This window comes from Pararge aegeria, chromosome 4 (genome assembly GCF_905163445.1).
Source record: "Pararge aegeria chromosome 4, ilParAegt1.1, whole genome shotgun sequence".
In the NCBI taxonomy this organism is placed as follows: Eukaryota; Metazoa; Arthropoda; class Insecta; order Lepidoptera; family Nymphalidae; genus Pararge; species Pararge aegeria.
In genome coordinates this window covers 3183079-3206479 of record NC_053183.1, presented here as the reverse complement: position 1 = coordinate 3206479, position 23401 = coordinate 3183079, and the positions used below count along the sequence as shown (strand labels likewise).

Here is a 23401-nt window from a genome sequence, read left to right as displayed (position 1 = left end):
AAAAAATTGGATTGTAGAACTATTTTTATAATGTTACTAGCTGTTGCCCGCGACTTTGTCTGCGTCTGATTTTGTTTTTGATGTGGCATTAAATTTAGTTGTTGTTCTAAAGAAAATTAAAGTATTCGGTATCGCTAAGCCTTAAATGTGGGGTTTGCTGCTGTCCGCTGAGGAGTTCTGTTCTCTATCTCCAACCACAGTTTGGCCAAAATAAAAACATAGTATAACCTCTATAGTACAAAAATAATTATTTAAATCGGTTATAATTTATCGGAGTTATAGTGTAAAATCTTCAAACACTTTCATCCTTTCTCCCAAAGGAACCGAGCTTAATGTCGGGATAAAAAGTATCCTATATTACTTCTACCACTTCCAAGAATATTTTGTACAAAGTTTCATGAGGATCCGTTTAGTAGTTTTTGCGTGAAAGCGTAACAAACAAACTTACATTGACCTTTATAATAATAGTAGGGACGATAATGCTAAGCTGTAAGATGCATCGTATTTATTATTGGTTTAGGTTAATCAGCTAATGAAATACTTTGTTTCGATCAAAAATCTTTATTTGTAGGCTTAAATCGTTAAACGTAACCATACCAAGTTTCTGGAAGTCGGTTCAATTGAACTAAAATAGCTTTCATAGTTTCAATTAATTGTAATACTTCAGTTACCTACTGTCAGTCGTTTTCTGTTTAATCGGTTTAATCAACCCATTACCGGCCTACAAGGCACGGGTCTCCTCTCAAAATGAGAAGTTACAGAGCTTTAGGCAGACACTTAGGCACAACTTTTGTGCATGGATGAACGTCACTGTTTGTTTTTAATAAAACTTTTGTTAACGTCGCTTAACTTAACGGATGGTTACGGAATGGTCAGTTGGTCAAAAATCATTGCTCAACAATTCAGAAACTTGATCATATTTCCGAAGCATGCTCCGTTAAAATTGGGATACCCATAGCTCTAACTTAACAATATACGAGCAAGTATGATCTGCAGACGACATCTTCACTTCACTTCCTGGGGTATGGAGTACGGAAACCTTTTCTCCTGCACTTGGTGTCGACGATCAGTTGAGCTTGACGCTTCAGATAACATCGGGATGGGATGTCTTCTTCCTCGTCAGAAGCTGCAATGGACATAATATACAACGTGTAAATGAAAACCGAATTAATACTTCACATGCTTTAGAGGTACATTTATGTACTGTCACTGAGATTTATCTGTGAAACCGCAAAGTTTTAACTGAAAGAAATCATATTCAGCCCTAACACGACATACCAAATTAAAATCATTTGACTCCTGTCACTTTATTAGGTACTCGTCGCTTAGCGTAGGTCCTATGCGCGTGTCGGTCTTTTATCTTCAATAGGGTTGTCATTAAAAACTTAAGGATAGGCATTGTAAGAGCTATAAAAAGCCCACTCGTAAGTATTTATAACTCGTATTGGAGATTTTCTTCATTTTATATCATCTGCGTACCCTGTGCATACCCTCTATGCACGCCACTGGTTGTCATTAATAATTACTTAGAATATTTTGAATTCGCTTGTATGGAAAAATAAATAAGCATTTGATTCAATATTTTTACAGGGTGATTCCTAATGAAATGTACTTATGCATCATTCAATATTATTTTGTAATTCTGTTATATGTTGTATATGTTTGTAGAAGTACACGCTACCGGTACATCCAAGCGGCAGAAATAAAAATGGCGAAATTACTTCCCCAGACGAGCTATGTCATAAAAACTGTACTCGTAGGTAGATAACCAAGTAGGTAAGTACTAAAATTCTTCGTATCTTGGTGCCTTGGGTGAGATTTTCTACCTATTCGATCGACAGTTAACTACGATTTATACGGAATCGAAAGATATGTTCGGGTCTTCTGTATTTGCCTAGACCAATCGAGGGGTACTGGCGTAATCCCCTCGTACTCCTTGCCCGGACTTTTCTTCACAGGAAGACTGCTACCTGGACTTTGTTTAGGTGTCCGAGAACGTCGTTGTGGACGTACCTCTGAGCTCCTACGATAAGGCACAGGCATTTATTCTGCTGTAATTTGAGTCGATTCTTCTTCGGGGCTGGCATATGTATAGGGCTGGAAATTACGCCATCTATTTACAATACTGTTTCCCGATATTGTAAATAGATGGCGCAATTTCGATTCCTTGGAAATCGTATTTAACTTTCATGCGGTCGAATAAGTAAACGTACGTTTTTTTATCCTATTACAAGTTAGCCCTTAACTGAAATCTCACCTGGTGGTGCTGATGCAATCTAAGATAGTAGCAAGCTAACCTGCTAGGGAGTTTGGTTAACCATTAATCGGTTTCTACGCGACATCGCAGCGGAACACTAAATCGCTTAGCGGCACGTTTATGTCTGTAGGGTGGTAACTAGCCTAGGCCAAAGCCTCCAACCAGACCAGAAAACTGTGTACTTACGTGGAGCCTTTACAGGTTCTTTGGTAACGAGTTCTTTGTAAGTTGGCAGGGCCTTCTCTGATTCTTTCGTTGTGCTCGGGCTTCGAGCACTCACTCCGGTCACAGAGGGCGCTCCACTTGTTGTCTGGAACGAGAATAGAGAATTTTTTTAGGATTGATATTTTCCGAAGAGAAGGGATTTTCTGTAAATTTATCGTAAGTACCTAAGTAACTTTTAGCAAACATAGTAATTATAGACTTATTAGCTGGTGCCCGCGACTTCGTCTGCGTTTGATTTTGTTTTTTGATGTGGCATTCAATTTAGTTTTTGTTCTAAAAAAATTAAAGTATTCAGTATAGCTTAGCCTTAAATGAGGGGTTTGCTGCTGCCCGCTGAGGAGTTCTTTCCTTATCTTCAACAACATTCATCAGATCTACACAAAGTTTGGGCAAAATTAAAAACATATTATAACCTCTATAGTACAAAAATAATTATTTAAATCGGTTATAATTTGTAGGAGTTACGGTGTAAGTTCGTGAAACACTTTCATCCCCTCTCCCGAAGGAACCGAGGGTAATTTCGGGATAAAAAGTATTTTATATTACTTCTAACACTTCCAAGAATTTGTGTACAAAGTTTCATGAGGATCGGTTAAGTAGTTTTTGCGTGAAAGCGTAACAAACAAACTTACATTGACATTTAAAATATTAGTAGGGAAGTAGGGATAGGGATAGGGATATTACTGTTTCGGTATAGTTAGTTCGTAAAATAGCGCTCTACTGGACTTCTTCGAAAGGGAGTAGGCCACCACACAAAAGAATCACTATTACCATACTACACTACCGAATCCGTTTAAATTTTTCTCAGTAAAAACTTGTCGATCTATAAGTGTTTTATATTTATTTATATGTGTACGGGAGCTATGGTGACACACTCGACCGTAACAATAGGAAGATCTTCCTCCGGGCATTTTCCAATTGTGGGAATCGAAACCACGGCCTCAGAAAGCAGGGTCGCTGCCCATCCCGCCAGAAGGCCGTCAAACGTCGAAGTTAAAAACGTTAACGTGTAAATGAAATCCGAAATAATACTTCGGAGGCTTTAGAGGTATATTATGTACTGTCTCTGAGACTTATGTATAAAACCGAAAATCTAAAAGTGTTTGAGTAAACCACTACCATAGTTTTACTGAGAGAAATCAGATAGAGCCCCAACATCACATGCAAAATTAAAATCATGTGACTCCTGCCCCTGTCTGTCTCCTTTATTAAGTACGCGTCGCGTAGCGTAGCTACTATGCGCGTGTCGGTCTTTTATCTTCAATAGGGTTGTCATAAGTAAACATTTGGAATGTTTTGAATTAGTTTTTATGGAAAAATAAATATGCTTCTTTTTATTTAATACTTTTACAGAGTGATTTCTTATGATATATAATACTTGTGCATCCTTCAATATTATTTCGTAATTCTGTTTCACATTGAAGTATTGCTCTGTTTATAGGCGACGGTTTATCAATTACCATCAGATGGATCTGCTTTGTCCGTCAATTATAATAATAAAAAAAAAATAAAAAAAAACAACAGGTCTCTTATCTATTAAAGTAGGTAGATGCCTTTAAAATTTATTTGTTTATCACACCTGGTGTTAAGTGATGATGCAGTCGAAGATGGTAGCGGGCTAACATGTTAGACAATATTTTTTTTTTTTTTTATTAATGATAGGCCAGCGTTTGACGACAATCATGCCCGTTAGAAAGCAATGATGAGGTCTAGGTTGGAGCACGCTTGCCTAGAAAAAGCCTATTCACTTTAGCCTTGAAACTCAAACGCGACATCGCACCGGAACACTAAATCGCTTAGCGGCACGTCTTTGTCGGTGGGGTGGTAACGAGCTACGGCCACAGCCTCCCACTAGACCAGACCAGAGAAAATTCAGATATTAAAAAATTCCCAAATTGCCGGGAATCGAACCCGAGACCTCGTAGTTAAATTCACAGCGCTCAACTTTGCGCCATGTATTTACTTACCAACATGTATTTACTTTACCTAGCTTAACAATATAGGAAATATTGTATATTGTATAGAAGCAGGCGTTACTTTGCGGAAATCCATGATATATTATCAAAATTAAGCTTAATTTGCTATACTCCGCGAAAAGCAGGAGAATCTGTGTGGTGTAATTTATAATTTCTTCAATCCTTATACTCCACACCACACATATCCTCGGCAATACACCCTCTACGCACGTTTCGCTCCGAAACCGGAGCATCCTGCTTTTCAAGGAGTATAGCAAATTAAGCTTAATTTTGATAATATAGGAAATAAAACGTATCATCGTTTTATTTTAGTTGTTAGTGTTAATTACATTGGAAGCGACGACAGCGTAATCCTTCTGTTTGGGAGCTAGTTCTATGCAGCGGTTTCTGGCATTACTGTATCGCGCTGCTAGGACCGAGACGGTTTCACCAATGTCCCGAGCTTCAGCCGTCCATTCTGGCATCGCTGGTTCTCCTACAACCTGTGGAATTTGATAGATAATTTAAAAAAACGTGTGTGTAGTGTGTAGGTAATGTACACGCGTTGGAAGTTATACTTCTTTGGCGTTACAATATAAAAATCTTTTCAAAAATTTCATCTTTCGCCAATAGAAAAAAGGTTTTTATACAGTGAAAGTTTTATTATAACGCATTATCTAGTTGTCTCATTATCGGACAACCAATTTTCACTCAAATTCGCGATTTTTTTTCAATTTAATCACCGGAATGAGCCTGCAGACTTTGACAATTGAAAGTGTACATTGTCAAAGCTTTTTTTGAAAAACTAAAATGTTGACTATAGCTAACTTCATGGTGTCGGTTTTATGTGACGGTGTGCGCGCGCATCGTATAAATTTACACTCATCATTTTTCCCTAACGCACCAAAAGAAGTATAACTTCAAAAAAAATACACACATCACCATCTAGCCCCAAAGTAAGTGTAGCTTGTGTTATGTGCACTAAGATGACTGATGAAATTTCTATATACTAGCTTCGGCCCGCGACTTCTTTTGCGTCGACTTGGGTCTTAAACTTCGCTCGTTTGCAATTTTTAATCTTACCACGGAAACTATTTGAGAGATCGGTATAGAAAGTACTTGTTCTTTTCCATAGCATAGGTGACATGGGTACCAAATTTCTAACCCGTGGCTTAGCTCGTAAACAATTTTCAATTTCCCCTCGAGAACTACTTAAGGAATCGGGATGACAGGTAGCCTTTGTTCTTTTACATGTCAAAGGCTACATGCATGCCAAATTTCATCCAAATCCGATCAGCCGATTTTGCGTGATTGAGTAAAAAACGTCCACACTTTCACATTTATAATATAAGCAGGAAATAAGTAGGAAAGTAGGATATACAGATAAACACCCAGACACTGAACTACATTCATGTTCATCACACATTCTCCAGCTGTGGGAGTCTAACCCGCAGCCTTGGACTCAAACCATAGTTAGGTATTGCTGTATCTAAGCGATTAAAATATCACTTGCTTCAACGGTGAAGGAAAACATCCTGAGAAAACCTGCTCGCATAAGAGTTCTCAATAGTGTTTTGACGACCTCCTAAGTAAGAGGTCCCAGGTTCGAATCTCGGTAAGGGAAATTTGGGATTTTATAATTTCTGAAAACTCTGGTCTTGTCTGTTTGTAGACTTCTGCCGGCTTCTGGCTAGTTACCACCCTACCGACAAAGACGTGCCGCTAAGCGATTAAGTAATACATTTAGCACCACTTCCTTCCTTCCTTCCTTTAGTGAGATACTTACATCCAACATTTTGCACAAGTCGTACACCAATCTCTTGATCTCCAAGAGGAATGTCTCCAGGTTCTCGAACTCCTTCAATAATTCCTTATACTTTTCTTCTTCTTCCTTTATTTTTGCTTTCAACTCCTGTATTTCGTCTTGACCCCTGAAAAAATAACACAGCATACACAAACACATTTTGAATAACCCTAAGTTTTACGTTTACATGCGTGAAAGATAAGTGAAAGTTTTCTTACTATTTTTTATTTAAATTCACCTTGTTGGTGTGAACCGGGGATGAATATATCTGTGTAATTATTGTCTCAAAATACACTGGTACTCGTCACCTGATCATTCAGTAAACTTTTTGACGACTTTCCTGGCACAGTGTTAAGCTCTGTGGTCTTATATGCGGGAGATCCTAGGTTGGTTTCTCAGCTAGGGCAATTCGGATTATAATTTATGAATTTCGTGTGGTCTGATAAGATACTTCGGCCATGGCTGGTTCCCTACCCTACCAACAAGGCGTGCTGCTAAATGATTAAGCGTTTCGGTACGATACGGTATATAAACTATACTTTAACCATAACCATAATGGTTACCTTATGGTTTGAATTTAATTTGGCAGCCCATTGTCGTATCGGGCTGATTTCGGAGTCTAAGGCTGTGTGTTTGGTTCCCACAACTGGAGAATGTTTGTGTGATGAGCATAAACGTTTTTCAGTACCAGGTTGTTTATCTGTATATTATAATTATTTATTTATGTTTTTCATAAAAATATTCATCAGTCAGACGACTGAGTACCCATAACACAAGCTACGCTTACTTTGGGGCTAGATGGCAATGTGTGTATTGTCGTAGTTTATTTATATATATCACATTATGGTGTATATAAAAATATGTATTGGTATGCATAAAAACGGTGATAGCGCATTGGGTAGGAGCTTAGTGGGTAGGAGGGTAGTAGCTGTCATAACTTTAACAGGTTAGTCCGCTACCAGTTTAAACTGCATAACTTGTCATATGAGATTGCAGTCAGGGGCTAACTTGCGGTGGAATAAAAAAAAAAGAACTAGTTATTTACTCGTCCTTATCCCTAACAGATGCGAATTTGTATCCCTCCAGCTCAGCCATCAGAGTAGTCTGCGTCTGTTCCAACTGTAGCTTCTCTTCCTCTGTCGTCTGTTGTAAATAATTCAACCGCTTGGACGTCTCCCTTTGGGATCTAAATCTGTCGAATACTTCTTCGGGATCTGTTACTCCTGGAAATATAGTCAACTGTATTATCATCATATCAACCCATTGTCCGCCCACTACAAGGCATGGGTCTTATCTCAAAATGACAAGGGTTTATGTATTAGTCCGCCAAGGTGGCCATTACCAGATTGTTAGACTATACACGCCTTGTATAATATTATGAAGAACTCTGAGGCATGCAGGTTTCTTCACTATGTTCTTCTACACTGTTAAAGATAGTGATATTTTTACGAACATTAGTCCGAAAAGTATACCTGTCTACATTACGGAGGCCTTAACGAATGAAATGAAGTCTTAACCTTATATCCTAAAATACTCTTTTTTCAAAAAATAAATAAACGAAAATCCAGGAATCACAGTATTAAGGACACAGGTACAGAATCCTCATTTAGCCATTATTGCATGCTGTGCATTGTGTCCAAAAACAGTCAAAACGCCCCGCGCACTTTAAACCCGCGGAATGTCGCTAGCTCACAATTTTTTTCCATTTTCTCAGTTAAAGTAAACTTTTAGAACATTAGAGGGAAAATAATTACTGGCAACTGCGAAATGGTATGCAGTGTCTAACCGCCTTTTCGAGAAGCACTTTAAAAAGAAGAGTGGTTTTTATTCTGCGCCAGAAAGGTTTGCGTTGACTTCGACCATTTCTGACACTAAGAAGAGAGAATGCCTGATTCAGAGAAGTAGGATATACAATGTGTTGTAAACTATTACATATAATGTCGTTTACCGGTTAGTTTCATCAATCTTTGGAAGATATCTTCCATCTGAACGGCAGCTGATTGATCTTCAGCGACCGTCTCTCCTTCAGTTGATCTCGCTGATTCTTGTCGAACAGCTCTGACTGCAAGAAGGAAGTAAGTAATAATGGTAATAATTTGTTTATTTTGGCAACTAGGACCCATTTATGGAAAGCCCATCGGCGCAGTTTGCAGCGACCTTGCTTTCTGAGCCCAAGGCCGTGGATTCGATTCCCACTACTGGAAAATGTGTGATGAGCGTGAATGTTTTTCAGTGCCTGGGTGTTCATATGTTATACTCTATGTATTTTTGTATATTATTCATCAAAATATTCATCAGTCATCTTAGTACCCATAACACAAGCTACGCTTACTTTGGAGCTAGATGGCGTATGTGTATTGTCCTAATATATTTAGTATAATTGTTATTATTTATTAGTTAAACAGCTTAAAATGCCTATCATTATAACCGTTTAGCTTCGGCTGTGGCTGGTTAATACCTTGGCCACAAAGAAGTTCGGCGTTCCGGTAAGACATTTAGCGTTGGATTATTAAAATTTTCATAGTAACTGAAAATGTATTCACCTGGTGGCGGAAATATTCTCTTCTCCAGTTTCTCCAATTCACGCTTCCGTTCATCGAAGCGTTGCGCGAAGTAGGCTCTTTCAGCCGCCCTCCCGTGCTCAGCGTCGTGAGCCCTGGCAGCCTCCGCGGAAGTGGCCGCTGTTGCACGTATGCGCATTTCGGCTGCCTCTTCACGTACTACCTGAGGCAGATTCAATAGCGTTAATCTGGTAATACTTATTAGCTAATTTTTTTATTGGATATTAGCTGTCTTTAAACGCACCTTTATTTTTAAAAATTTTAAACAAACATGAAACCCGGCCTGACAACTTTTCAAACTTTTATGCTTAAATCTTAAATTTGCTCTTGAAAAGATATGAATTTACCTCTAGTTTTTGAATTTCTTCCTTTTGTTTTTTCAATAGCTCCTCAATACGGCAGAGTGAACTTTCAAATTTTACTGAGTCTTCGATGAGAGCTTGCCTGAAGATATAAGTTAATCAATATTTTCAAATTGTTTTATTTATAACTAGCTGACCCGCGCAACTTCGTCTGCATCAAATATAATTAAAACATTATTTAGCATTTCTATACCCGTCGTAACGTCTAAACGATAGGTCCAATTTGAATAATTTAAAGAGGAATTTGCAGGTACATAATCATTTTTAACTATAAAACTATTTATTTGGATAAGATTTGATAGGAACGTCACCATCTTAAGATTGTACCCGTGATTGACGAATTATAACAAAAAGCGGTTATTGTGCCTCAATAGTCAGACATTTAGCCTCCAGGACTTTTTTTTTAAATATTAATGATTACTTTAAACATGTCCATCGATCCATACATACATACATCCATACTCACAATCTTTCGCATTTATAATATAAGTAAGATGGTACGCATGCATTCGATCGTTGTCCCAAATGCCTTGCGACTTGCTGTTATCTGTGAAGATTTATGTCCTTTATCTCCGACAATATTTATCAGATCTTCATTAAAATTACAACACATGCTTGATAGAATACACTTTCAAATTAATAAAAAAGAATTATCAAAATCGATTCAAATTTAACGGAGGTATCAAGTAAAATTGATAAAAATTTAAATTTAAATATATTAAATGTACAGAAATCTTCCAGTTACAGTTTTATTATAAGTATAGAAGACAGCATATCATTAATCTTCGTCGTTTACCTTTCATAGTTACCTGATAGAAAAATACTTTTTCTTGACTAGTTCTGCTTCAGTCCACTGAATGAGAACTTTGTGAATTTCATTTTCTAGGTGTGATACATTCTGAAAATATTGAAAGCAAAAGTACTAGATTAACCCAATTCAATAAATATATGGAATACTAAATCATACTTTTAATACGTTCAAGTCGAACGTGGCAGAAAATACTGAAAAAAAACTGAAAATACAAATTTGGTATCTTAGCCGAAACTGGGAAGGACATTTTTGATTTCCAATTAAATATGGATGACCCTGTTTACTGGCCCTACTATCCTGCCAAAGAACGGTGCATGCTTATTAATAACATTAATAATAACGTTTATTTCGGGTAAAATTCTATAGCTTGTAACAATTATCTTATTAACTATTTTATTAATTAAAATTGGCCAAACATATCAATAATTCAAATTAAAATTTTTTTTATTCATGTAGGCCTATCACAGGCACTTATGAAGCGTTCATACATATATGTTTACATAATTGTAAGGGGATGGTGATAAATTCGTTCGCCAACTTAAACCTAAAGCGACGAGGGTTCCAAACGTGCCCTGGTCTAAGAAGAGCCAAAACTAAGTAAGGTAAGGTAAGTCCCCTCTTGAACACTTAGTGTATGAATGTGACCCAGAGCTCTATAAAGGGATTTTCCCATTTATTGCTTCATATTTACAAACTACTGTTGGAGCTTCAGCGCATCCTGCTCATCATTGATGCAGATTTTTTTCTCATGACAAAATAATGCACAAAATAAATAGAAAACAAACCTTTCTAGCCCTGGTTGTTATCTTAGACTTAACCAAATCGCTTTTAGTACTTTCGATTAGAAGTTTCTCGTACTCCGTTTCTAGTTCACGCAACTTTTTCTTCTTACTACCTTTTTCATACTTCAGTAAGTCTAGTATCTTCCTCTGTTCAATCACTTTCAAGTCTAAATTGTGTATTAACTGTAATACAAAATCTCCATTAATTTATTAATTTAGTGGTTTGTGTGTGGTCTTTATGTGGGAGGACCTGGATTCTAGCTCGCCAGGGGGATATAATTTGTGAATTTTCTCTAGTCTGTTCTGGTGGGAGTTTTCTTTGTCCGTTACATTAATATACTTGCGTATATAATAACCGATCTGGAATGGAAATGGGACATCCTGGATTTAAAAAAAATCCGAAGAGGACGCGGGCGAAGTCGTTTTTGTTTCATAAAACATAATCAATTCTATTTTGTGCCACAATTTTTTTATTTACATATTTTATTTTATTTATTTTAATTCAATTCCGTACTACGGTTAACACCAATTACACTAATTAAATACACAGTAGATTTAATTACGCAGATTGAAACGAGAACAGAAAAAGCAAAATAAAACAAAAATATAAATTATATAACAATTGAACTAATTAAGTTAAGCCAAAAACATGGTGTTATTATATTTCTCACAATACTGTAGGCAATGGTTACCAACGGTGTTCCAAGGATCCGCAACTATGTCACAGTGAGGTGACTCCGTCAGCAGTGCATTTAGCGCCGAAAGACTGCGAGGAACGGGAGATCTAACGCGTCAACGGACGGCGAAACATTTGCGTTTCCATTAAAATCAATTTTAATTTGCTATAAGAGTGAATTAATTTGATATATTAAGAGTAGACTTAACAATTATTCATTGTAAAGTCAACATCTCCTGAGGATTGCCGAAGATCTGTTTGGTGTGGAGTATAAGGATTGAAGAAATTATAAATTACACCATACAGATTTTCCTGTTTTTCGCGGAGTATAGCAAATTAAGCTTGATTTTTCATTATCATGGTCGCAAAGTAACGCCTTCTTCCATCCGATAAAGATATTAATTGGCGAAACAGACGTAATTGTCAGTAATACTAGACAGATAACATACCTGGTCAGCACTTTTGTTACCAATATAACACACGTCGTTTAAATACTTCTTAACCTGGGCTTCCTCGTCTGCCACGATTTCCTTTGCTTGCGCAAGTTCATAGAGTCTCAGACGGATTTCCTTCTTGAGGGTATCAATGAGATCGCTGTTCTGTTTCTTCTCGGCTTCATTCTCTTCGTAGTGTGATTTTCTTTGACCCTCTTAAACAATGAGTTAATAAGCTTTGGCTTCATTATTGCTTGATTTTATTAATAATCTTTGTTTTCTTTCTTTCATATTCTTAAACAAGTTCAAAAACAAGAAGCTTTCTATCTCAGGCGTTTGTATTTTGAATGAATGGTTGAATACAATAGTTTGCAAACTTAAGTGACCACCCAGAAGTGAAATTGCTAGTTCAAATTTCAGGGCGTTGAAAAATATTGGAGACATATGCCATCATCAATTATCGATGGCCAAACACACACCTATGTGGGATAAAACACCTATCTGGAGAGCCTCTCCAAATAGGTGTGTTTAGGTAAATTCTATATATCTTCTATCTGTAGATAGGTGCATATAATTAAATCGTAGACTAGCTGTGTAAAGATTTTTGCAAAAAAATTACTGGGAGACGTTAGAAATAAGTAATAGAAGGAAAAAAATGCAATTTTTAAATTATTGTTTGTCTCTCTGTGTATCTGTTTGTCTGTATGTCTGTTGGTTTGTGCGAAAACTACTGAACGTGTTTTTGTACAATTTGTAGCTGATACCCCGAATTCAAATAAAATATACTTTTTATCCCGAAAAAAATTTGCTTTAGTGTAATTTGCTGAGCTGATACTCCAGATGAAAATAAAATATAAATCATCCCGAAAAACAGTAGGGTTCGTTTTGATGTAAGTTTTTGTCGATTTCACTTCATAACTCCGTCATTTCTTAACCAATTTTTAATATATTTTACTGGAAAGGTTCCTTATTTTTGAAGATACTATTAAGTATTATTGAAGATACAGTACTAAACCGCTGGGCGAACTACGCTGCGATACGTGGTTGATGCGGGTGAAACCGCAGGGCACAGCTAGTTCTATCACAAGAAGTTCTTTGGAAGGTACCACTTTAGACATCTGAACAGTATACAGCCAGCTACTTTTCAAACTACTAACTAATAAAGTTACCGAGGAGCGTTAGCTTTATTAGTTTGCTGTTTTGGTCTAGTAGTAACTGACTCATAATCAAACCCAGGATGGTTTGATTCGTCAGTCGTTTATTTGTATAGATGTATAGTTTTAGGAATATTGCGATTTGTACATAGTTATGTTTTATTATGTTGTGTATTGTACATGGGGCCTCCCCTCAGTGCAGCTGCCTTCCCCTGGAAATCTCGCAGAAAATGTTTGGCGGCCTAGATAAAGACAAACAATAGATAAATAGAAGGGCAAAACTTACAAACCTGATAACTGTATTTTCTTTTTAATCTCAAATATTTTTGAATTTATAGTCGTAAGCCGATCTTCTGATTCAATTTCAAAAGGATGTTTCTCAAAACACATTGCCATTTTTGTTAATTTTTAGTACGCTAATGGAGACGTTCTTAATCTTAAAACATAAACACGAGATGTAGCAACGTGATTATTGATCAAACAGATGTAACCGTTTTGTATGTGCCCCTAGTGATATGCCATATTCTAAATGAGGTAATGTATCCCTGTTAGATACGTTACAAGTTCAAAATTATTATTGTTTAAAAGTTCAACGGACTAGATAACAATATTTCCCCTTCGAAACCACCCCTATAATTTCGCATTATAGTTTATAGCGCCATCTGTGCTGTGGACGCATAACTACTAAGCTCAAAAGCTCTCGATTGGTTGCCAGCGCCGAGTGGTGTTGAATTGCTTGATTTCTCCATTGAATCAACATTCCTTCGCGTATCTCTGCATGTGTGCGTGAATGCGTTCTCACGGTTTTTTAAAGAAAACCGTACAAATTTATGAAATAAATCAGCAATATTTACATACATCGTAATAAAATCTAATGAGTACAGTCACTGTTCTGGCCCGGATGCCAAAATATCTATTGTTAAAGGCTGCGCTTACGCACACCACAGTACCGGCCGCCATTTTGATTTACCGTACGCTGTGTATTTACGAACAAAGCCGTCAGATGCGAGCAGGACGCGGCTGCGCGTGTTTCTACCGGGCTTAACGATTAATTTGAACGTGTTTTACCGCTAAAATGACCCATACACATGTTTATTCGACGTAACAACAGTTCAAAAACAAAATGAAGTGTCAGTTCTTACATTTAGTTCCGTGAAGTGTTTACAATTGTGTGTTTAAACGACATAGAAGGAGTAAAACAAATGTGTGTGATCCATGTGTGAATGTTGTGCTACAAGATGTGGTCGAGAAACTTTATACCGGATTATGGGATTAACTTGCTCTCCATCGTCCTGCTGTTTTCCACTTTGGCCGCCACAATCCATGGAGTGGATGGTAAGTGCTAGATTACGTTTGTATATAATTTTGAAGAGTGGTTCGAGCTTATGAAAGCGCGGCCGCAGGTATTACACGGCCGCGCGAGGTTGGCACCTCAGCGTACGAAGCTTTGCGCCTTTCCGCCGGCTTCTCAATTTAGCCGGTTTAACTTGGTTCTCACAGTTATATAGAACTTGTGTAACTCGTCGTTTTAAAAACTGGAGTGAAGTGGCATCGCTTTTTTTCACTTTAATATATTTAATTGTGACTTGTTTGTCGTGTTTTAATTGTAATCTCAGATTCATATCGTAATAGCGGATGGCTTTGCATGGATTGGCAATTCCATGATTGAGTTATGAAAATAATGCTTCTATTTAAGAGTTTTTAGATAATTAAGTAAACGATTGTTACCTAAATAAAAAAACGTTGATAAATTAAAACATTCGACTGGGTAACTTACCTAGATAGATTACAGCTATATAAGTTAACGAGGTATTATATAACCTATCTATCTATAACTGGAAAGAAGGGTGCAAAAGTGGATAACTTACTATTTTCTTCATAACACATATTATACCTACTTTCTGCTACCTATGCCTTACCTACATACCTTGCATATCTTGCAGGTAGCAAAGAATCAATTTGTAATAGTTAAATATCTAAGGACCTAGGTAAGCAGGTAAAAACTTGCTAAAACTAAGGGCGTTTGTCTGTTTGTTATCTATTTTCCCTTAAACCGCTGCGACGATCCTGTTGAGCACACACCTAGGTGCCTAGTTAATTAGCGATCTGTAGTCTGGACGTAATAACGGGATTTTTTAAAAAAACACCTGGAAACCGTTAACATCGGATTGAAAAAAAATTAACGCGTGGTTAACCAATCTTAAACCTTAGTCAAAGGGTTGGCGGGATTTAAATATTTAACACACCGTTATACAGTAGTACGACTCATCATCTTCATGATTATACTTATAACTTATAATCATTCTGCTAACATAGGTATCACTTGTTCACAGTACTTCCGTAACTGGTGGTATGAATCTAGACCACCCGGTTTGAGATCATGCCTATCTACGTATTTGACAATTCAAAAGAGAAATTATGAATATAGTTAGAGAGTTTTTTTCTATGGCGCCAAAACCTGAAATTAATATAAATACTCTGTAATATTTAAATCGCATGGTTAAAAAATAAACGGAAAAAATAACGGCTAAAAAAAATAAATGACTGAATGTTTACAAAACCTATGTATGGGTTTCAAAAACACACTGTTATTTTTAAAACCCATAGGTCAAAACTAAACAGAAAAAATAACTAATAACAATAAATAGTGTAGATAGGTAGGTACTTTTTTTCCTTCTGGCTTAACACAGATTAACCAATGTCAGGTGTAATTTAGGTACGACACAAGAGTTTAGATTAAAAATAAATTCCCGGAATCCATAGACTGCTACTTAATCATCTTAGAAGTTCTAATTAAAGCAAAATAAAGATACCAGTAAGAAGGTAGGTACTAGGTACCACCCAGAAGTAAACAGTATAACAATTACCAGCTCAGGCTATATTTATGTCCTAACAATCAGCATGCACCGCAACTTCCAAAGGGTCATATTATAAATTTATAATGTACGAGCAAGGACATTGAAAGTACTAGATTTTCAAGATAACGACAACAGTAATACACGTATGCGGAGGGGCTAGTGTTGCCAGTTGTGTCTGCTGAAAAATCGGGATTTAATTAACATTAAAAAAAATACTACGAAAATTTCGTAATAATCTAACTGCCTGATAAGTTAGGATTGTATAAAATTTTCAATCTGTCGTTTTCAAATGAGAACTTCCGGCAGATTAAAAAAAAAGAATTATAGCTTATATTTTTTAGTGAAACTCCGTTTTCAGGCTCTTAGGATATTATTCGCGGATATTGCAATATTTTAGACAAAACATACAACATCTTTCTGGATTAACGTGAGGTTGTTGCGACATGTTTTATACGATATGAAAGTCGTAGCGAATCAGGATCCTGCACCAAAGGTTTCTCTGAATTGGGGACTAATGTAAATACAACATTTCGTGATCATATTTTATACATGAATTGGAGACCTTCTTAGTAACCCTAGCCTAAATATTAATAATTTTAAACGGCATCGAGAAAAAAAAGGAAGAGCACAAGATGTTTTATTTATCTCCTGAAAAATTAAAAAAATGACTTAGCTACAGTCATAGCCATAAGTAAATTGAGTGTAATGTACGCTTTTTTTTTTATCCATTCGGAAGATTGTGATAAGTCCGAAAGTCAGGATGTCCCGTAAAATTAGGAATGACTGGCAATACTAGGCATAGTTTGCACGACGTTCGTCTAACCCCACCTAGGTGAATACAAATACGTGGAATTAGTATTCTCTGCATCTCTACACGATTTCTGTTGTCGGGACCGTGGTGGGACATTTTGAATATTGATCGTGGTGTCACATTATTTTATCCTTTTAGGGCTATTTTGGGTGTTATAACTCTTTTCGGGGGAAAGTTGCGTTTTGGGATTCATATCGAGTTGTTTAAGAGATGGTAATGCATTTTTTATTCATACGACTGGCTGCACAGGTATTATCTGATGGAAATTCTCGATCGTGAAGTGGTCGACACAGTTCGTATTCTGGGCAGATATTATTATTATTTATTATTGTTTATTATTATTATTATATTTATTATTGTTTTCTTTTAATCTCTTTATCTGCTTATGATTCTGCTTTCGAGATCAAAATGTATCCAATACATAGATCCATTTATATCACTTATCTAATTCTGAATCTACTTTTAGGAATTTGCGGATCCATTACATCGAGCTTAATTTTCTTATTTATTTTGTCTTTGCTAACCTTTCTGTTTGTTCTTTTTGTCTATTTATAACTGCTAAATAGTTCAAAAATCATACGGAATTTTTAAGCTTTTATATATTCATGATTGCTCAGTATAAGGTTTTCCTCCTTTCGCAGCGATATTCACGTTTTATTGTGTATCATTTAAGAAAATATAGTTATTCAGAAATACTTCAGGAAACTTCATGCGTATATTTAGTCTTTTCCGATCATTTTTCCCATCATGTTGCGGCCCTATCATAATGCGTAGATTCTTGAAACTTCGTGTTTGTCCTACGGCGAATAGTGTTGGCCACCTAAAGCTTACTGTGCGTTGAAAAACTTGGAAATCGGTCACAACTCCCGACGTCTCGCTGTAAACAAAGAGCGCGCGAAGTTTAGCCAACCGCAGGAACTTTATCGCGACCAAATCCTTTGATGTCTGCAATTTACCGCCCGCATCGCGAAATTTATTCGCCTTCGCGCGAATCGAGATCGGACGAATTTCTTGGCCAGACTTATCGCAACAACGCGAAGTGACGGAGTAAATTTAACCGCAACATCATTCATTTCTTCACAATGTCAACTAACGTCCATTGCTGGATTTAGGTCTTTTGTAGGGAGTTCCAAATATCACGGTCTTGTGCCGCTTGGGTCCAGTGGTTCCCTGCAACTCCGGTGTTATCCGTGCACCTCATCGTGGGTCTACGAACGCTGCGTTTACCGGTGGGCGGGCGCCATTCCACCTACCTATGTACCTCACTCATTTCCACTTCAGCTTCGCGAGCTATGCATTCTTATTAATATTAAAGTCAATATAATCAAACATCGTATTGGGCGGTTTGATTATACTGGTGTATCGGATCGCATGTGTCATGTTGTCTAAACATGGCCGCCGCTCCACTTTTAAAACAATCGCAATTAACGGCCAATTGTCTGGTGCGGCGAATTGCTGCGGTGCCTAGGGCTGGCAATAGATCAATTAACGTTTATCTAGTTCAGATGCAATCTAGAATCAAACTCAATCTTAATTATGGCTGCATGAGTTATTCTTTTTTAAAAAAAATGGAGGGTCCATTCAGTTAGGATTTTTTTGTTAGGTGCAAGTATAGCTTGTTTTTACGTTAAACGTTTTAATGCCTATGTAATATAACGTTGAACTAGGTACTAAGTAACTACATAACAGTTTCTAAAGATATCTAATCACCTTTAAAACAACTATTCATCTTAGGAGGTTGTTAAAATAATAAACTTCGTTGAATATGTAATCCCTATTCCTATCCCTACTAATCCCTATCCTTACTTCCCTATCCCTACTTAATATTATAAATGTCAATGTAAGTTTGTTTGTTACGCTTTCACGCAAAAACTACTAAACCGATCCTCATGAAACTTTGTACACATATTCTTGGAAGTGTTAGAAGTAATATAGGATACTTTTTATCCCGAAATTAATCTCGGCTCCTTTGGGAGAGGATGAAAGTGTTACACCATAACTGACAAATTATAACCGATTTAAATAATTATTTTTGTTCTATAGAGGTTATAATATGTGTTTAATTTTACCCAAACAGTGGTTGGAGATAGAGGACAGAACTCCTCAGCGGACAGCAGCAAACCCCTCATTTAAGGCTTAGCGATACTGAATACTTTAATTTTTTTTAGAACTACAACTAAATTTAATGCCACATCAAAAAACAAAATAAAACGCAGACGAAGTCGCGGGCAACAGCTAGTTCGGTCATAAACGTGGAAAGTATATATTTAATACCTAGTTGAAACCCCACGGTTTCCTCCACATTAAGCATCGTTGAGTGATGATACGATATTAAAAAGAGTTATCCAACGAAAATTCCACTTTTCATATTTGACTGGTATTTATTCCCTGAGATAAGCGCCTTTAAAGATACAAACCTTCCAGCCCCTCCCTCCTTAATAAAAGATAAAACATAGATAGCCGATAGAATTACTATTTTTCGAATACTGATTAGTAATTTTGTTTGGTATTTTCCAATAATTAGGGCATTTTATTTTTCAAGATTTACAGACTATTGTTTGGTGCAAACAAATTTAATGGTAACTGATGTTAGAAGACACCTACTCGAGAGAAGTTACTATACCTTTTTGTTTTTATAATAAATAAGTTAATTGTAACTGATGTTAGAAGATACCTACTCGAGCGAAGTTACTATACCATTTTGTTATTGTAAATAAGTTGAAGTCTCGCGAAGTTGCGCCGGAACAAATAAAGCTCGCACGCACTCCGACAAAATATACCTACATCCTAAAAAGGAGTGCCTTATCTATTTTCCTTTTGCATTAAAACCCGACGAGATAGTGTACATTATTTTGTATTTATTCTTTCTACGTGAGTATTGAGTGGACATGAGAAAAATTTCCGAACGCATCCCTAAGTAAATGATAAGTTTGTTACATTACAGAATATTATGTTTTGTAAAAGCATTTTCCTGTAGCCACAGAAGCAAGACAAGAATAGCTTTCATCTCGCAATTAAATGTATGTATTTTCCTTTTTTTATACTGTTTAATAATAATGAGTAAACGTACAATCTACATTATGGCACTTTATCTAAAATGATATAAAATAATAAAAGAAAAGTTAGGCACTTAGTTATAACATTAAATTTGTTTGTTTCTCTTCTCCGCTAAGTATCAAAATGAATTGAAAGACTAACTATTGACTATACAAAACAGTCTTTCAATTCATTTTGATACACAATTACTTAAGTCTGAAATTGTTAAACAATTTATACCAGAACATATTCGTTATTTTCTAATTCCTTAGTCATAAACTTAAATTTAGTCTAATTTTGATAGCTAACTAGTCAACCTACTCGTAAAATGTGGTAACAACAAAAACATTACGGACTTTTTTTTACGGAAGGATCGCAAAGTAACAATAGGTTCAATAAGGACCCCATATTTTTTACACGGACCTCGGGCGTACACACATGCCTGATTTTGCACATTGCGCCCTTAACAATTTAGGTACTTTATTCGATCACAAAAACTATTTTCAATGGAAACTAATCTGCAGCATCAAATGGTGGATCGAAATCGTTTCGATAAGCGTGACCGTCAATCTTTATTTGACAAAAGTTTTCTATCACCGCTTACACCACTACTACTACTACTACTACTACTACTATTACTACTATTACTACTACTACTAATACTGCTACTACTACTACTAGTACTACTACCAATACTACTACTACTAATACGACTACTAATACTACTACTACTAATACTGCTACTACTACTTCTAATACGACTAATACTAATATTTCTACTACTGCTACTACTACTACTACTAATACTACTAATACTACTAATACTACTACAACTAATACTACTAATATTACTACTACTACTACTAATACTACTACTACTACTGCTACTACTAAATTACTACTTTTTACAATGAACAGCTTCATTTGGTAATGTTCGTTATATATCCTGGAATTCCGCAAAGTACTTAGTATCTACCTGCTTCTATCCAATATTTACCCAATTTAAGAAATTGTTTATTTTGGTTAGGATAAAGGTATCCTAACCAAAATAAACAATTTCTTTCTTTCTTTCCTAAGCTAAACAACATCCCTAATAAAAAAAAAATTATAAACCTAATTAAATCATAAACTAGTAGGAACCTAGCGAGAGAAGTTCTAAGAAAGTATTATTATCTTTGTGATGACAGATTAAATGATTTAAATAAAATTTAGCGAGTTTTTCTTGCCTGGAAGATCTCTTCCATCCTTCCGTTACTAAGCGATTAGGCCGTCTTACTTTTTAAGTTTCTCCCTGTAGGTCCCTGTCCATGTACTGTGTATTTTTTTATTTTTTTGAGGTATACAAATAAAGTGTTACATATATAAAAAAATATACTCTAAATTATCACAGATGATTATTTTATCCTAGGAATATATATTTTACCGTGATTACTGGGTTTTTAGTATGCAATACGGTTTGGTTCTTACAACTCTCTTTAGTAGTTATAACGTTGGTTATGTTGTTTTGAGATTAAGTTTTAGTCATAATAAATAAATAAATAAATAGACTAGGATAATACACACATCGCCATCTAGCACCAAAGTAAACGTAGCTTGTGTTATGGGTATTAAGATGACTGATGAATCCCTACTAATATTATAAATGTGAATGTAAGTTTGTTTGTTACGGTTTCACGCGAAAACTGAATCGATCTTCATGAAACTTTTTATACATATTCTCGGAGGTATAAGAAATAATATATATAAAATAAAAAATAATATATATATAAAAAGAAATAATATATATATAAAAGTATACATTGATTTGAAAAAAAAATTACGTTAGAAAAAAAATTTGTTGAAAAAAAATTGAAATCTCATATATGACTATAGGTGTAGACTATGTAGCAGTACGCTGCCTCTAGTATTTTAATAAATAATATGCATTAATACTTATAATATACACCCAGACACTAAAAACCATTAATGTTCATCATACAAACATTTTTCATTAGTGGGAATCGAACTCACGGCCTTGGACTCAATAAGCAGGGTCTCTGCCCACTGCGCCAATCAGCCGTCAATAATTTAGTTCTTAGTTAATCCGTTGTAAAGCCTCATTTTGCGTTTTGCTCGATGTCAACCCTATTGGAGGTCTGTGTCACATATAAATCTCAACTAAGAAGCACCAATTTCTCACTTAATATTAAGCAAATGAGTTTACCGTTGATTTAACAGTTTTGAGCCTTATTTCTTTGAAGAATTGTGTGAGTTCTCTAAACTGAGCGCAGAATAAATTAAGTTTTGCGTCAATCTAGGCTCAGTGACGGGAGTTTATTCTTATGAATGGAATTCTTTATGTGTGTGTTGAGAGACTACTGGACGCAGATAACATTTCAATTGTTTCTTTTTCTGAATGACTGAAACGTAAGCGTTGTTTTAGCATGGCTTTAGCCAGTGATTTTACGAAAAGCCAAAAAGTAAGGAATATGAAACTTATACACGATAAATATTGAAGCATCAAAAACCCCACTTTAGTAGTGTTTCTCCGCCAGGCGGTTTGTTACTACACTCCATTTAGCAGTTGACTGTAATTATTTTACCTCTAATGTTCTAAACGTAAAAGTTGGTGAGCTAACATTACGCGGGTGTGATGTGAGACGTGCGCGGGACGTTTTCACTGTTTTTGGACATTATTTCGTGCAATAATGGCTGAATGAGGGATCTATGTTTTTAAATCCCTGTCAAAAGCATTGGTGCTGTCGGTTCTACACAAAACTCTAGACTAAGTAACCTTAACTAACTCTTGACTGGTACTGAGAATTTATTGGCAGTTCTTAATAAATGAACTAACCCTTTATTCGGACTTTGCAATCCATAGCCGTACATATTGATTACTGGACTAACGGAGCAGTTTTATTTATAATCAGGTAGGTATAATATTCTTTGATTGTAATTTGTAACAAACCTTTATTGAACGATTAATAAAAAAAAAGAACTGCGTCTTAATTACATATAATTTATCGTCTACGAAACTCGCATTGATGTATTAAAGTGCAAATCGATGTACGATTGGAAAAACATCGATTTTTAAAGCCATAAAATGCTATATAAGTGCAAGGTATTTGGACCACACACCGTTCTTGCTTCACTTCGTGAAATACTCCGTAGGCATTTTTCTCGATATTTAGCCTTTTTTAGGAAAATCGGATCCGTTGAGCAGTTCTTGAAGTAATATCTTCGCATACAACCTCACATTTTTTTTACTACATACTTACCTAAGTAGTGTCATATCCACTATATTGAATTTTTAGGTCGTGATGTATATTAGGATACCAGAAACGCTAATAAACGTTATCAAAAGGGCAGTGACCTTTATTTCTGATTCTAAGGCTGTGGGTTCGATTCCCACAGGAGAATGTTTTTCAGTGTCTGGGTGTTTATCTGTATTTTATAAGAATTTATATTATCTGTATATTGTTCATAAAAATTCATCAGTCATCTTAGTTCTCATAACTCAAACTACGATTACTTTGGGGCTTAATGCGATGTGTGTATTGTCGTAGCGTCTTTATTTATTTATTTACTAGCTTCTGCCCGCGACTTCGTCTGCGTGGACTTCAGAATTGGGTCTAAAGCTCGTTAACATTTTTAATCTTACCACGGGAACTATTTCAGAGATCGGTATAGAAAGTA

General features: G+C 35.9%; 2 protein-coding genes across 3 annotated transcripts in view; one reads left to right on the top strand and one right to left on the bottom strand.

Moving 5' to 3' along the window:
* Positions 1 to 1010: 1010 nt before the first annotated feature.
* LOC120637695 (coiled-coil domain-containing protein 150) lies at positions 1011 to 13417 on the bottom strand. The gene is made up of 12 exons (XM_039909647.1): positions 13312 to 13417; positions 11883 to 12082; positions 10761 to 10940; positions 9974 to 10062; positions 9150 to 9246; positions 8785 to 8965; positions 8190 to 8303; positions 7287 to 7464; positions 6224 to 6368; positions 4788 to 4940; positions 2444 to 2567; positions 1011 to 1126 (listed from the first exon to the last, which is right to left on the bottom strand). The coding sequence occupies exons 1-12, from the start codon at positions 13415 to 13417 to the stop codon at positions 1011 to 1013; spliced, it is 1683 nt and encodes a 560-aa protein (XP_039765581.1).
* A 623-nt stretch (positions 13418 to 14040) lies between these two features.
* The window catches only part of LOC120637694 (neurogenic locus Notch protein), a 192642-nt gene continuing 183281 nt past the window's right edge, over positions 14041 to 23401 (top strand). For both annotated transcript variants that reach the window (XM_039909646.1, XM_039909645.1), the window contains exon 1: positions 14041 to 14356. In XM_039909646.1, the coding sequence (XP_039765580.1) occupies positions 14245 to 14356 (112 nt within the window). In that variant the 5' untranslated portion in view covers positions 14041 to 14244. The remainder of the gene's footprint in view (positions 14357 to 23401) is intronic.